This window comes from Pygocentrus nattereri, chromosome 13 (genome assembly GCF_015220715.1).
Source record: "Pygocentrus nattereri isolate fPygNat1 chromosome 13, fPygNat1.pri, whole genome shotgun sequence".
NCBI classification, from domain to species: Eukaryota; Metazoa; Chordata; class Actinopteri; order Characiformes; family Serrasalmidae; genus Pygocentrus; species Pygocentrus nattereri.
This window is the reverse complement of record NC_051223.1, coordinates 35,312,102-35,327,615: the sequence shown is the minus strand read 5'-3', so window position 1 is coordinate 35,327,615 and position 15,514 is coordinate 35,312,102. Positions and strand designations below refer to the sequence as shown.

Here is a 15,514-nt window from a genome sequence, read left to right as displayed (position 1 = left end):
CACACTGCAGATTCATACTGGATTAAAATCACTCCACAATTATTACAGTCAGAATGTAAAACTACACACTGCAGATTCATACTGGATTAAAATCACTCCACAATTATTACCGTCAGACTGTAAAACTACACACTGCAGATTCATACTGGATTAAAATCACTCCACAATTATTACCGTCAGACTGTAAAACTACACACTGCAGATTCATACTGGATTAAAATCGCTCCACAATTATTACCGTCAGACTGTAAAAATACACACACTGCAGATTTATACTGGATTAAAAAAACTCCACACTTATTACAGTCAGACTGTAAAACTACACACTGCAGATTCATACTGGATTAAAATCACTCCACAATTATTACCGTCAGACTGTAAAACTACAAACTGCAGATTCATACTGGATTAAAATCGCTCCACAATTATTACCGTCAGACTGTAAAACTACACACTGCAGATTCATACTGGATTAAAATCACTCCACAATTATTACCGTCAGACTGTAAAACTACACACTGCAGATTCATACTGGATTAAAATCACTCCACAATTATTACCGTCAGACTGTAAAACTACACACTGCAGATTCATACTGGATTAAAATCACTCCACAATTATTACCGTCAGACTGTAAAACTACACACTGCAGATTCATACTGGATTAAAATCGCTCCACAATTATTACCATCAGACTGTAAAACTACACACTGCAGATTCATACTGGATTAAAATCACTCTACAATTATTACCATCAGACTGTAAAACTACACAAACTGCAGATTCATACTGGATTAAAATCACTCCACAATTATTACCGTCAGACTGTAAAACTACACACTGCAGATTCATACTGGATTAAAATCACTCCACAATTATTACCATCAGACTGTAAAACTACACACTACATATTCATACTGGATTAAAATCGCTCCACAATTATTACCGTCAGACTGTAAAACTACACACTGCAGATTCATACTGGATTAAAATCACTCCACAATTATTACCATCAGACTGTAAAACTACACACACTGCAGATTCATACTGGATTAAAATCACTCCACAATTATTACCGTCAGACTGTAAAACTACACACACTGCAGATTCATACTGGATTAAAATCACTCCACAATTATTACAGTCAGACTGTAAAACTACACACACTGCAGATTCATACTGGATTAAAATCGCTCCACAATTATTACCATCAGACTGTAAAACTACACACGCTGCAGATTCATACTGGATTAAAATCACTCCACAATTATTACAGTCAGACTGTAAAACTACACGCTGCAGATTCATACTGGATTAAAATCACTCCACAATTATTACCATCAGACTGTAAAACTACACACGCTGCAGATTCATACTGGATTAAAATCACTCCACAATTATTACAGTCAGCCTGTAAAACTACACACACTGCAGATTCATACTGGATTAAAATCCCTCCACAATTATTACCATCAGACTGTAAATCTACACACGCTGCAGATTCATACTGGATTAAAATCACTCCACAATTATTACCATCAGACTGTAAAACTACACACTGCAGATTCATACTGGATTAAAATCACTCCACAATTATTACCATCAGACTGTAAAACTACACACTGCAGATTCATACTGGATTAAAATCACTCCACAATTATTACCATCAGACTGTAAAACTACACACACTGCAGATTCATACTGGATTAAAATCACTCCACAATTATTACCGTCAGACTGTAAAACTACACACACTGCAGATTCATACTGGATTAAAATCACTCCACAATTATTACAGTCAGACTGTAAAACTACACACACTGCAGATTCATACTGGATTAAAATCGTTCCACAATTATTACCGTCAGACTGTAAAACTACACACTGCAGATTCATACTGGATTAAAATCACTCCACAATTATTACCATCAGACTGTAAAACTACACACGCTGCAGATTCATACTGGATTAAAATCACTCCACAATTATTACAGTCAGACTGTAAAACTACACACTGCAGATTCATACTGGATTAAAATCACTCCACAATTATTACCATCAGACTGTAAAACTACACACGCTGCAGATTCATACTGGATTAAAATCACTCCACAATTATTACAGTCAGCCTGTAAAACTACACACACTGCAGATTCATACTGGATTAAAATCCCTCCACAATTATTACCATCAGACTGTAAATCTACACACGCTGCAGATTCATACTGGATTAAAATCACTCCACAATTATTACTGTCAGACTGTAAAACTACACACTGCAGATTCATACTGGATTAAAATCACTCCACAATTATTACAGTCAGACTGTAAAACTACACGCACTGCAGATTCATACTGGATTAAAATCACTCCACAATTATTACCGTCAGACTGTAAAACTACACACTGCAGATTCATACTGGATTAAAATCACTCCACAATTATTACCATCAGACTGTAAAACTACACACTGCAGATTCATACTGGATTAAAATCACTCCACAATTATTACAGTCAGACTGTAAAACTACACACACTGCAGATTCATACTGGATTAAAATCACTCCACAATTATTACCGTCAGACTGTAAAACTACACACTGCAGATTCATACTGGATTAAAATCACTCCACAATTATTACCGTCAGACTGTAAAACTACCCACTGCAGATTCATACTGGATTAAAATCACTCCACAATTATTACCATCAGACTGTAAAACTACACACACTGCAGATTCATACTGGATTAAAATCACTCCACAATTATTACCGTCAGACTGTAAAACTACACACACTGCAGATTCATACTGGATTAAAATCACTCCACAATTATTACAGTCAGACTGTAAAACTACACACACTGCAGATTCATACTGGATTAAAATCGTTCCACAATTATTACCGTCAGACTGTAAAACTACACACTGCAGATTCATACTGGATTAAAATCACTCCACAATTATTACCATCAGACTGTAAAACTACACACGCTGCAGATTCATACTGGATTAAAATCACTCCACAATTATTACAGTCAGACTGTAAAACTACACGCTGCAGATTCATACTGGATTAAAATCACTCCACAATTATTACCATCAGACTGTAAAACTACACACGCTGCAGATTCATACTGGATTAAAATCACTCCACAATTATTACAGTCAGCCTGTAAAACTACACACACTGCAGATTCATACTGGATTAAAATCCCTCCACAATTATTACCATCAGACTGTAAATCTACACACGCTGCAGATTCATACTGGATTAAAATCACTCCACAATTATTACCATCAGACTGTAAAACTACACACTGCAGATTCATACTGGATTAAAATCACTCCACAATTATTACCATCAGACTGTAAAACTACACACTGCAGATTCATACTGGATTAAAATCACTCCACAATTATTACAGTCAGACTGTAAAACTACACACACTGCAGATTCATACTGGATTAAAATCACTCCACAATTATTACCGTCAGACTGTAAAACTACACACTGCAGATTCATACTGGATTAAAATCACTCCACAATTATTACCGTCAGACTGTAAAACTACCCACTGCAGATTCATACTGGATTAAAATCACTCCACAATTATTACCGTCAGACTGTAAAACTACCCACTGCAGATTCATACTGGATTAAAATCACTCCAAGGATATTCTCAAATTACAGTACCTCCTCAGGTAACACAGATACAGCTTGAATGAGGCAATGAAAGTTACTGAATATTTTATATGGTAGCATAATATTTTGAGAATCAACTGTAGATGCTTAGCAGATGCTCTGTTTTGCAACTAGACCTATTTCTAGCCCTAAATCTTCTAACATTTCAAGCATCTGTCATCAATTAGGGTCTTTCAAAATGAAGTGACAATTTCTATTCATTTATATTAATTTTAATAGCTGTCTACTGCTTAAAGGGGTTAACCTGGTATAGATTCAGAGTTCCCCAAAAGCATCATAGCTCAAAGAGCACCATAAGGTGGCAGAGAGAGGATCACTTTGAACAGCTAATCGTATCATAACACTGCAGTGCTTTAGGGAAATGGGACCTGAACAGCTGGAAGTGAAATGAAGCAGCAGCTCACCACAGGTCTGTGCACGTCCCAAAACGCCCGCTCCTGACTGTCCAGTATCTTCCGCTCGATTTTGTCTCGCTTCTTGTCGACCCTGGGTGCAGCAAAACAAAAGACACGTAACAAAGACGGCAGACAATCTGGCACAGTGGAGTGATAATAACCCTGAAGCTACACCTTGCTGCTGTAAAGTTGGAGACTATTTCTTGTTGCACAGTTTGTGTTAGTCACCCTCTAGCCCTTCATCAGTGGTCAGTTCAGTTTTACTCGCATCCTAGCAGTGACACTATTTAAAAGTCCGACACAAATGTACCAACACCACAAACATTACCAAGCCGAAACTGACCAATGATGAATGGGATAGAAGGGGGCAGATAAGCTGTGCAGCAAGATACATGTAGCCACCATTAGTACTACATTGGACATTCCTTGGTTTAGTATGTGTAGCTTGTTTGACTGATACTTGACTGTCAAACCTACAGTTCTGTGCAAAAGTCCACCCTTCATTTATTTAATTTCCAGTCAAAATGGCCATTAAGCACAGGTTATAATTTTTTCTGAGGAGATACATAAATACAGCACTTCTAAAACTGAAGGTCAAAAAAAATTATTGAAAGATTTAGAAAAGATGGGACTGCTCAGAAGACCTGGTAGACCACCAAACTGTCCCCTTCAGATAAACAGCACTTAAAGCTTTCATCTTTGAGAGGGAGGAGAAAATCAAGCTGCTTCAGATCTGAAAACATCCACAGGTGTTTCTGTCCATCCTTCCACTGTGAGAACTCAGTGCTGTGGGTCTGAAAGGATGCGTAGCTGTCAAGAAGCTCTTACTGAGCAAAGGAGACGGACACATCAAACAAAGAAGCTGAACAATCGACTGACCACCCCAGAGCCCAGGGGCTGGATTCACAAAAAACTTGCGAAGGTTCTTAAGAGAAACACAAAACACTAAGACGTTCATAAGAACATTCTTAAATGCAACTATCAAAAAAAATGCAAGAAGTTCTCAAATATTCCCTTAATATTAATTATATTCTTAAGATTTTCTTAAATCTTCGTTGTTTTCTGTAGGCTATGTTGCATTTTACCCCATGCCATAAATGACCCATGATACATTGTGAATTTGTATTAACTATTATTTCCATTATTAGGTAAATCCACTCAAAGGAGCAAAATGGAGCAAAACATCAAAATAAGTGTTAAAAAATAGCAAAGAAGAACTAGAGGTGGCTGTGGAAGAAACAACCAACAGGGAAAAACTCCTCCTTTGAAAATCCAATAATTGTTTGGTGATGACAGAAAGAAAGGGATGACGACAGGCAGGAACAGATGAACTGATAAATTTAGATGTTCACCTTGTCAACTCTTATAGCCTAAAACAGGTGGAGACTGTTGTAAGGTTAAGAAAACATTTAAAAACATAATATTTTCAACAGTATCACTTGTTCTTAGAACCATTCTTAAGAAAATAGTTAAAGAAAATAAGAGAACTCTTAAGAAGTTATTTTAAGAATAATGTTTTTTTCATAACTTAAGAAAAAACACACATTTAAGAAGATTTGTGACTTAATCCCTGCATGTGTTTGGGATTACTTGGACTGTGAGAAGCTGAAAATTCAAGCAAAGTCTTAGTCTGAACTTTAAAGGTGTTGAAAAATGTCCCTGCAGATTTCTTTAAAAAAAAAACGGAAAGTGAGTCTCCAGAAAAACGGAAAAATAGAAGCTGCAATAAACGCAAAGGTTGGAATTACTGTAATATTTAGCTGTTGAAGCTTCAGTATGATTTCTAAATTTAATAATATAAGTGTAATAAATAAATGTTTTCTGATTTTTTCTGGAAACTAAAGAATAAATAATTTGTACTTATTGACTAGAAATAAAATAAATGAAAGTTTATTGTCTGACTTTTGGACAGTACTAACGGATGGAGGTGTACTGTACCTACAGCTCTCTTTCCTGTGATGGGTTGATGTACTATAATCTTCATATGTACACTTCAGCTGTGAAGGTTGGACTATACTGTGAAATATGTAGAATATTTCAGCTCCTCAGTGTTTTGCATTCTGAGTGCCTGCAATGCAGTGGCCCTGCTGTGAATTCTCCCATACTGTGTGAGTGCGTTCGCCTCTGGGCCATGAATACTCACTTAGCTTGTGCTTCTGCTTGCATAAATATAAACTCCCATTTCCGTGCAAAAGCCCTCTGTAGCCGCGCTAAACTCTCCTGAAAGCACACACACACACACACACACACACAGGCTCATGCTCACACCCTCTTAATTGAACTTTGATAGTGCATTGTTAGTGAGGAGACTCTTACTAGTAATTACCCACACTTGTAATCATATGTAATAAGACCTATATTGTATTCCAAACTTCTGCCAGCAAAGTCAGACCCCAGCTTACAAGTGCAACTAAGAAGAAAGGCTACAATTAGAATTCACAACACGCAGCACTCTTTAATATCTGAAAGGAATAAACAAAGAGAAATCCATTACATTATCTCTGAGTGTAGGCCCATTAATACACACAGTGATGAAAAGTGGGAGTGTAGGAGTGACACAGGGAAAAGAGACGATGCTTACAGCCTCGTAGTCAGCAAGCTCCAGCCTGGCTTTGTTTTGCATTGTTCGTTTGCAGAGGTAAACAGCTAAGAGAAAGAAAGAGAGAGAAAAACTTTATTACTATTAATAATTATCATTAAGTGACACTTATTAGTCCCACAACGGGGAAATTTCACCTCCACATTTTAATCCCTCCATGCAGTGAAACACCACATACACACTAGGGGCAGTGAGCACATTTGCCTGGATCAGTAGGCAACTCTATCCAGCGTGCCTGGGGAGCAGTTGGGGGTTAGGTGTCTTATTCAAGGGCACTACAATCACATACTGTCAGCTCAGAGAATCAAACGAGTGACCTTCTGGTCACAAGGCTGGTTCCCTAACCTCCAGCCCACGACTGCCCCCAGCCCATGACTGCTCCAAGCCCATGACTGCCCCAGCCCATGACTGCCCCAAGCCCATGACTGCCCCAGCCCATGACTGCTCCAAGCCCATGACTGCCCCAGCCCATGACTGCTCCAAGCCCATGACTGCCCCAGCCCATGACTGCTCCAAGCCCATGACTGCCCCAGCCCATGACTGCTCCAAGCCCATGACTGCCCCAGCCCATGACTGCTCCAAGCCACATGTGTGCTCCCAACCACTGTTATTCATTTTCTTCAGTAGTATGTTTTATATCTCCGTTAATAAGAAGAATATTCTACTGTGTAATAGTGTAATGATACACATATTTTCAGGTATGATACGATTTTCAGGTCTGTGGTTAAATTTTTGTCATCATCATACTGTATTTTGAAATAACATTCCCTAGAATTCATAAACATCTGATAAAATAAAAAAAAAAGTCCAAGTGTCCTTGTAACACAATCTCCTCCCCCTCCATGCCCACTTTACTCTGATAGGATGCACCTAGTTGTCCAGTTCTGACAACTGACAATGTGCTATATACACACAACACTCTCTGGCCATATGCCTGCATATATATATATATATATATATATATATAAAACTTCAATGATGTCTGTATATAATGGTAATTATTGGACTCCAGTGGTTGGATCACATGCCAGGTACAGAGAGTTTTTACTGAACTGGGAAAAACTGCCTTTAGTTACAGCACCAGTGAGCTGGAACTCACTACAGGATACACTAAAGCTCGGCTCGCTGGGTCAGTCAGTCATTTTAAACTTTTACTTTCTAACCACCTCCACTCTGCCTGACACTGTTTTCTTTGCTATCATTGTCTTATTTTCATTATTTTAGGTACTTTATTTTAATTCATATATTTTCTCATTGTTTTCTATTTAAATTGGTGCAAAATATCAAAAGACTCAAGGAATCTAGAGAATTCTCTGTGCCTCCTGGGGTAGAATGGAATAAGCTCAGTAACACTGAGATAAATGACTGAATACTCATAGTGATTCATCAGTCTACTCAGGTTTTACCAGGAACCTCAGTGCAGTTTCTGTCTGAGAAGCATGTTTACTGAACACAGTGTGAAGGTTAAAGGGGTCTTTTTTACTTTAGTGGGTCAATTTTGTAAAAATATTGTCGCAAAAACTTGAAAGGAAACGGGATTCTGAAAACTGCCTTTTGAAAACATGAACTGTAGACACTTCATTTCTGCATTCTGAATATGTATTCCAAGTACTTGGATCCTGTGACATGCCAACTCTGAAACTGTACAAATATTTGATTGATGGCCACAACAATCTGGGACAGAATGAATAAAAGAGAGTAGGTCAGAAGTTCAGTGATGAAAATTTGTTGATTACGGCGAGACAGAGAGGTAAAAAGCCCAAATGTATTCTCTGTTCAGCAATAGCCTTCTGCTGTAATGAAACAGAAAATATCCACCTGAAACTGAGCCAGGATAGAAGACAAACACAACACACTACATCAGACATCAGAGAACCCTATTTTCACACGGCCATGAGAAACTCCAAAACAATATAACACGATGTAATGTCAGACCATAATGATCCGTGATTTATGGACATTGTGTCTCTAATGTAGACCATTCTTCAACAAAAGCACTCATTCATATGTTCCTGGAAAAGGACTGACCAGCCAAATGAACAATTACAGACTGTAGCCCATCTGTTCCTGCACAATTCATCAGCCCCCCACTATCCCTCTCATCAGTTTCTGACCACAGCACTGCTGCTGGTCAGACGTTATTCGAGTGGTTGCTCTGATCAACTTCACGCAGCATTACAGTTATTCCTCATTGCCAAAACACATTTACCAAACCAGGGTCACTCAGTCTGTCACTTTCTGAACAAAGCAGAAGCTTCATTTACAAATGTCAACACTTTCTCACTACTTTCCCTCATTTCTTTACATCAATTCACATATATATTCTTTTTTTAACAGGTACAGCTATCATTATAAAAAGCTGGTATGCACAATGACAATTGAGAAAATTCAGACAATAGATTCTGCCAGAGAAACTATAAGCATGTGTTTCAATGCAATTTATTGCACACCCCAAAGACCCCCCAACCCTGGCCCCCCACAAAAAAAAAGAAAAAGAAAAAAGAATTCAACTTCTTTTTCCATTTCCATTCATTCATTCAAAAAAAAAAATGGGATAAAATAACATTTTCAGTGTCTTCACTCTGTTCACCTCCTACATGGCCTATTGTTAGTGTGTGTGTGTGTGTGTGTGTGTGTGTGTGTATGTGTGTGTTGGTGTGAGGGTGGACAACGTGGACAGGCTGCTGAATGGCTATAGCTGCTAAAGGAGAACCCTACACAGGACACATGATATTTTAAACAGCTGGTATTTTTCCCCACCTTTTATGGCTGTATGTGTTATAGTGGGTCCATCAGACCAGTGAGTAACAAAAACATCTACACATCTACAACACACAAGGGTTAATACTGTTATTGAGCAAAAGATAAGCAAGGACAAGGCTCTATCATCATGTGGAACAATGCTCTTGTTCAATGTTCTTCTATCAGGAAAAGAATATGTAAAACAACATGTTTGCTTCTGGATATTTTAGATGAAATATTTCTGCTTGTTTTGTGTGGTGGGTTTACATTACATTGCATTGAGACATAGTTTTACACTTTGGCACATTCTATAGTTATTTACAGCAGGTACACACAACACGGACATATAGAACAGTGAAAGGTGAACAGGATTAAATTGACACCTGTATTTTGTGGTTGTTCAGTGATCAGTTAAAGAAATGCAGTCAACTAGTAGTGAGTTGTTGTGGGTAGCATGAGCAGTACAGTAACACTAGAACACAATTATATTATCTTTTTGAAACACTGATTAAATGCAGTTATTAGTGTACAAGGAGCATAGTACTGTAGACTGTCTCAGTTCTCCCTGATACATCCCTGTTAGAACCTGCAAGAGCTCAGCCACTCTTTTTTTTTTAACATTAAAAATAAAGTAAAATAAAGTAAAACTGTCAAGACCAGTTGAGTAAGCTTTTTAAATTATAACACCAAGAATAAGTAAGTGAACCATTTGGCATTGTTGTCCTAAAACATGCTCTGGTCTTCATCTAAATATTTATGAATATTTATGAAGTTTATATAAATAATGCATTGTTCTCACAGTGAATGCATCATTCAAACATTCACAGTGCAGGCTGGAAAAGGGACATGAGCCCCTAGGCTAATGACGTCAACAAAAGCTAATTGGAGTCAGGAGGGCAATCGATTAAATGAGATTGGAGGTGTGGGTTGGAGCTACTATGACTTATAAAAACACTCAAACATTTTGAGTTTGCGACTGACAAGAAGCGGCCACTGATGTAAACCATGCCTTGCAAAAAAGATCTCAGAAGACCTAAAAAACAATTACTGTTGATTTGCATGAAGCTAGAAAGAGTTAAAAAGTAAAAAGTTTAGCTATTCATCAGTCCACAGTCAGACAACCTGAAGGGTTTCATAAAAAAAGGCTCTATATCCATTTGTAATGGATAACATATGTACATTTCTCTAATAAATGTGGCATTGATAACAATATAGCATTCATATTGCCTGTGTAAAGCCTACTCCCAACAACCAATATCATGGGAAAAAATGAAAATTCTTCAGCAACCTTAAATGCATTTTGCAACAAAACCCTTCGGCTGTCTAAAAATGGAGATGATTTAATGACGACATTTCATGTTCATTTTATTGAAGTAATATTTCACCATGTTGGCTGTAAATATAAGCTGAAAATGCAGGCTTACTTTACTCTATGCTTTAGTTGAGCTAGAGCTGCTTTTCTCGTATCTCTGGCAGGAAACTTTTCTGTAAAAGTATAATTTCTTCTAAAATGTCTCTCACCGTTCAACGTTTTTACAAGGCTTAATTAAGTTGCTTCTCCTTTGCCAGCTTCTTGTTAGAATTTTCCTGTTCCATCATAAATAGTGCTTGAGGCACCAGAGTGTAGCTAACTTTGTAGCCGACTGTTGCATCACTTAAGGTGGAACGTGAAAATTTGAACAAGAAGCTGGTGAACGAGAATCTGACTTCAGCTTCCTGACATATCAGGAAACCAGCTGGAGTGATTATAAATGGAAATAAGTCAAATCATCTCCAAATGATTGATGTTCTTAATCTTTCTGTTTGCCAATGCGTTAGTGACTAGCTAGGCGAGATTGTTATGTGTGTTGTTATGGTGTACAGCAGTCTGCCCGCCAACCCTCAGGGTTAAAGAGTGAATAATTTATTAAAACTGTGTTAGAATGATCAGCAGAGCTTTATTTTACTTTAACCTAAAAATCTAAAGACAATGACCCTAACCATCAATCTATCACATAATGCCTTCAGAAAAATAAAAATCCACCATTTGGAGTGGCCCAGTCAGAACCAAGACCTTAACCCAACAGAGGTGTGAAGGAATAGACTCAAGATAGCCGTTCACACCAGACATCCAAAGAATATGGCTGAGCTGAAGCAGTTATGCAAAGAAAAAATGTCCAATGTTCGTCTTAAATGTCTTAAAAGCAACTGGAGGGGCATCTCTAACCCTCTGGGGTCTGAGGGCATTTTCTGGATTTGTGCATATCTTCTTAAATTGTCATTTAAAGGATCTTGCACATAACATAATACTCATATGTTTCAAATCCAAATGCTCTGTTATCTTCATCACTACCTTCCAAAACCTCTTCAGCAGCTGTAAACCCGTTACAGGCCATTTTACATTTGTCTCCAGTGTGGACTGAATGAAGAATGAAGGGATTCCAGCTTGATGGATCAGTGCTTAGTGATTTCTTGAGCGTCCGTTGGTCGGTTTCATACAAAATGTATGAGAGGTAGATGACATGTGTCTCAGCCCCTCTTCATAGCCTCATAACTCTGGATATGACTCACATAGAATCTCGTGATGGTATGGAATGGAAAGTGTAACTCTACAGATTCAGGAAATGTTTGAATTGTATTATCACAAAGATAGAATTTAACGTGTGGGTGAGTTCGTGGACCCCGGAGGGTTGAGGGTATTGCTGCCAAAAGGTTTGACCAGGTATAACATCGAAGGATTCACTTCCTTTTCCACCAGCACTGTGAGTGTTTAACTGATGTGCACAGATACAAATTAATTTAATATTATTATTTTTTACATTGTTTGTACCTCTCTTTGGATCACCACCTTATCGTGGTGGAGGGGTTTGCGTGCTTGAATGATCTTAGGAGCTATGTTGTCTGGAGCAAAAGCTCCTGGTAGGGTCTCCCATGGCAAACTGGTCCTAGGTGACAGGTCAGACAAAGTGTGATCCATAATAACCCCTATGAAGACAGAAAAACAGGACTTGTGTACCCTGCCCGGAACAGGGTTACTGGGGCCCCACCCTGGAGCCAGGCCTGGGGGAGGGGCTCGCCAGCGAGCGTCTGGTGGCCGGGCATTTACTCATGGTGCCCGGCCGGGCACAGCCCGAAGGAGTTACATGAGTCCCCCCTCCCATCGACCCACCACCAATGGGAGGGGCAGTAGTAGGGGTTCGGTGCGTTGTGGATCGGGCAGTGTCCGAAGGCGTGGGCCTTGGCGTTCTGATCCTCGGTTGCTGAAACTGGCTTTTGGAACTTGGAACGTTACCTCACTGGCGGGGAAGGAGCCTGAGTTGGTGCGCGAGGTTGAGAGATACCGGCTAGATATAGTCGGGCTCACCTCAACACACAGCTTGGGCTCTTGGTCCAATCTCCTTGAGAGGGGCTGGACTTTATTCTTTTCTGGAGTTGCCCATGGTGAGAGGCGGCGGGCAGGTGTGGGCTTTCTCATAGCCCCTCGACTCGGTGCCTGTATGTTGGGGTTTTCTCCGGTGGACGAGAGGGTAGCTTCCCTACACCTTCGGGTTGGGGAACAGGTCCTGACTGTTGTCTGTGCTTATGCACCGAACAGCAGTTCAGAGTACCCAGCCTTCTTAGAGTCCTTGGGAAGGGTGCTTGAAAGTGCTCCTCCTGGAGACTCTATTGTCCTACTGGGGGACTTCAACGCTCACGTGGGCAATGACAGTGAGACCTGGAGGGGTGTGATTGGGAGGAATGGCCTCTCTGATCTGAACCCGAGTGGTGTTCAGTTTTTGGACTTCTGCGCAAACCACAGTTTGTCCATCACGAACACCATGTTTGAACACAAGGATGTCCATAAGTGCACATGGCACCAGGACACCCTAGGCCGCAGTTCAATGATCGACTTTGTAGTCGTGTCATCGGACTTGCGGCCATGTGTTTTGGACACTCGGGTAAAGAGAGGAGCTGAGCTGTCAACTGATCACCACCTGGTGGTGAGTTGGATCAGGTGGTGGGGGAAGATGCCGGTCAGACCAGGCAAGCCCAAATGCATAGTGAGGGTTTGCTGGGAACGTCTAGCAGAAGAACCTGTCAGATTGATCTTCAACTCACACCTCCGTCAGAACTTTCACCAGATATCGGGGGAGGTGGGGGACATTGACTCAGAATGGGCCATGTTCCGTTCCTCCATTGCTGAAGCGGCTGACTGTAGCTGTGGCCGTAAGGTAGTTGGTGCCTGTCGGGGCGGTAATCCTCGAACCTGGTGGTGGACACCCCAGGTGAGAGATGCCGTCAAGCTGAAGAAGGAGTCCTACCGGGCATGGTTGGCCTGTGGGACACCAGAGGCAGCTGGCAGGTATCCACAGGCCAAGCGATCTGCGGCTTCAGTTGTTGCCAAGGCAAAAACCCGTGTATGGGAGGAGTTTGGTGAGGCCTTGGAAACTGACTTTAAGTCGGCTCCGAAAAGATTCTGGCAAACCGTCAGGCGACTCAGAAGGGGAAAGCAGTGTGCCACTAGCACTGTATATAGTGGAGATGGTGTGCTGCTGACTTCGACTGAAGACGTCATTGGGCGGTGGAAGGAATACTTTGAGGACCTTCTCAATCCCACCGACACGTTCTCCAGTGAGGAGGCTGAGTCTGGGGACATGGGAATAGGCTTGTCCATTACTGAGGCCGAAGTCGCTAAGGTAGTTAAGAAGCTCCTTGGTGGCAAGGCTCCAGGGGTGGATGAGATCCGCCCTGAGTTCCTCAAGGCTCTGGATGTTGTGGGGCTATCTTGGCTGACACGCCTTTTCAACATTGCGTGGTCATCGGGGGCGGTGCCACTGGATTGGCAGACTGGGGTGGTGGTGCCTCTTTTTAAAAAAGGGGACCGGAGGGTGTGTTCCAACTACAGGGGAATCACACTCCTCAGCCTCCCTGGCAAGGTCTATGCAGGGGTACTGGAGAAGAGAGTCCGGCTTATAGTCGAACCTCGGATCCAGGAGGAACAGTGCGGGTTCCGCCCTGGTCGTGGAACACTGGACCAACTCTTCACCCTCTCCAGGATTCTGGAGGGTTCATGGGAGTTTGCCCAACCAGTCCACATGTGCTTTGTGGATCTGGAGAAGGCATTCGACTGTGTTCCCCGGGGTATTCTGTGGGAGGTGCTTCGGGAGTACGGGGTACATGGCTCTTTGCTACGAGCCATTCAGGCCCTGTACAAACAAAGCTGGAGTTTGGTTCGCATGGCCGGCAGTAAGTCAGACTCGTTCCCAGTGAGAGTTGGACTCCGTCAGGGCTGCCCTTTGTCACCGATTCTATTCATAATTTTTATGGATAGAATTTCTAGGCGCAGTCAAGGGACGGAGGGTGTCCGGTTTGGTGACCTCAGGGTCACATCACTGCTGTTTGCAGATGATGTGGTCCTATTGGGGACATCAGGCCGCAAACTTCAGCTTTCGCTGGATCGGTTTGCAGCCGAGTGTGAAGCGGCTGGGATGAGAATCAGTACCTCTAAATCTGAGACCATGGTTCTCAGGCGGAAAAGGGTGGAGAGCCCTCTCTGGGTTGGGGATAGGCTCTTGCCTCAAGTGGAGGAGTTCAAGTATCTCGGGGTCTTGTTCACGAGTGATGGTACAAGGGAGCGGGAGATTGACAGGCGGATTGGTGCTGGGTCAGCAGTGATGCGGGCTCTTTACCGGTCTGTTGTGGTAAAGAAAGAGCTGAGCCATAAGGCAAGGCTCTCGATTTACCGGTCGATCTACGTTCCCACCCTCACCTATGGTCATGAGCTTTGGGTAATGACCGAAAGAATAAGATCGCGAATACAAGCGGCCGAAATGAGTTTCCTCCGCAGGGTGTCTGGACTCTCCCTTAGAGATAGGGTGAGAAGTTCAGTCATCCGGGAGGGACTCGGAGTAGAGCCGCTGCTTCTTCACGTCGAGAGGAGCCAGCTGAGGTGGTTCGGGCATCTGGTTAGGATGCCTCCTGGACGCCTCCCTCGGGAGGTGTCACAGGCGAGTCCACCTGGGAGGAGACCCCGGGGAAGACCCAGGACACGCTGGCGCGACTATATCGCCCAGCTGGCCTGGGAGCGCCTCGGAATCCCCCTTGGAGAGCTGGTG

General features: G+C 41.6%; 1 protein-coding gene across 4 annotated transcripts in view; it reads right to left on the bottom strand.

Moving 5' to 3' along the window:
- The window catches only part of rgs7b (regulator of G protein signaling 7b), a 200,659-nt gene that overhangs the window by 37,238 nt on the left and 147,907 nt on the right, over positions 1-15,514 (bottom strand). For all 4 annotated transcript variants that reach the window (XR_005131336.1, XR_005131337.1, XM_037544257.1 and 1 more), the window contains exons 7-9: positions 6,681-6,745; positions 6,243-6,319; positions 4,109-4,190 (exon numbers count right to left, since the gene is read on the bottom strand). Coding sequence is in view for 2 of the 4 variants with exons in the window: in XM_037544257.1 (XP_037400154.1) it covers positions 4,109-4,190; positions 6,243-6,319; positions 6,681-6,745 (224 nt within the window). In the remaining 2 variants the exon portion in view is untranslated. The remainder of the gene's footprint in view (positions 1-4,108; positions 4,191-6,242; positions 6,320-6,680; positions 6,746-15,514) is intronic.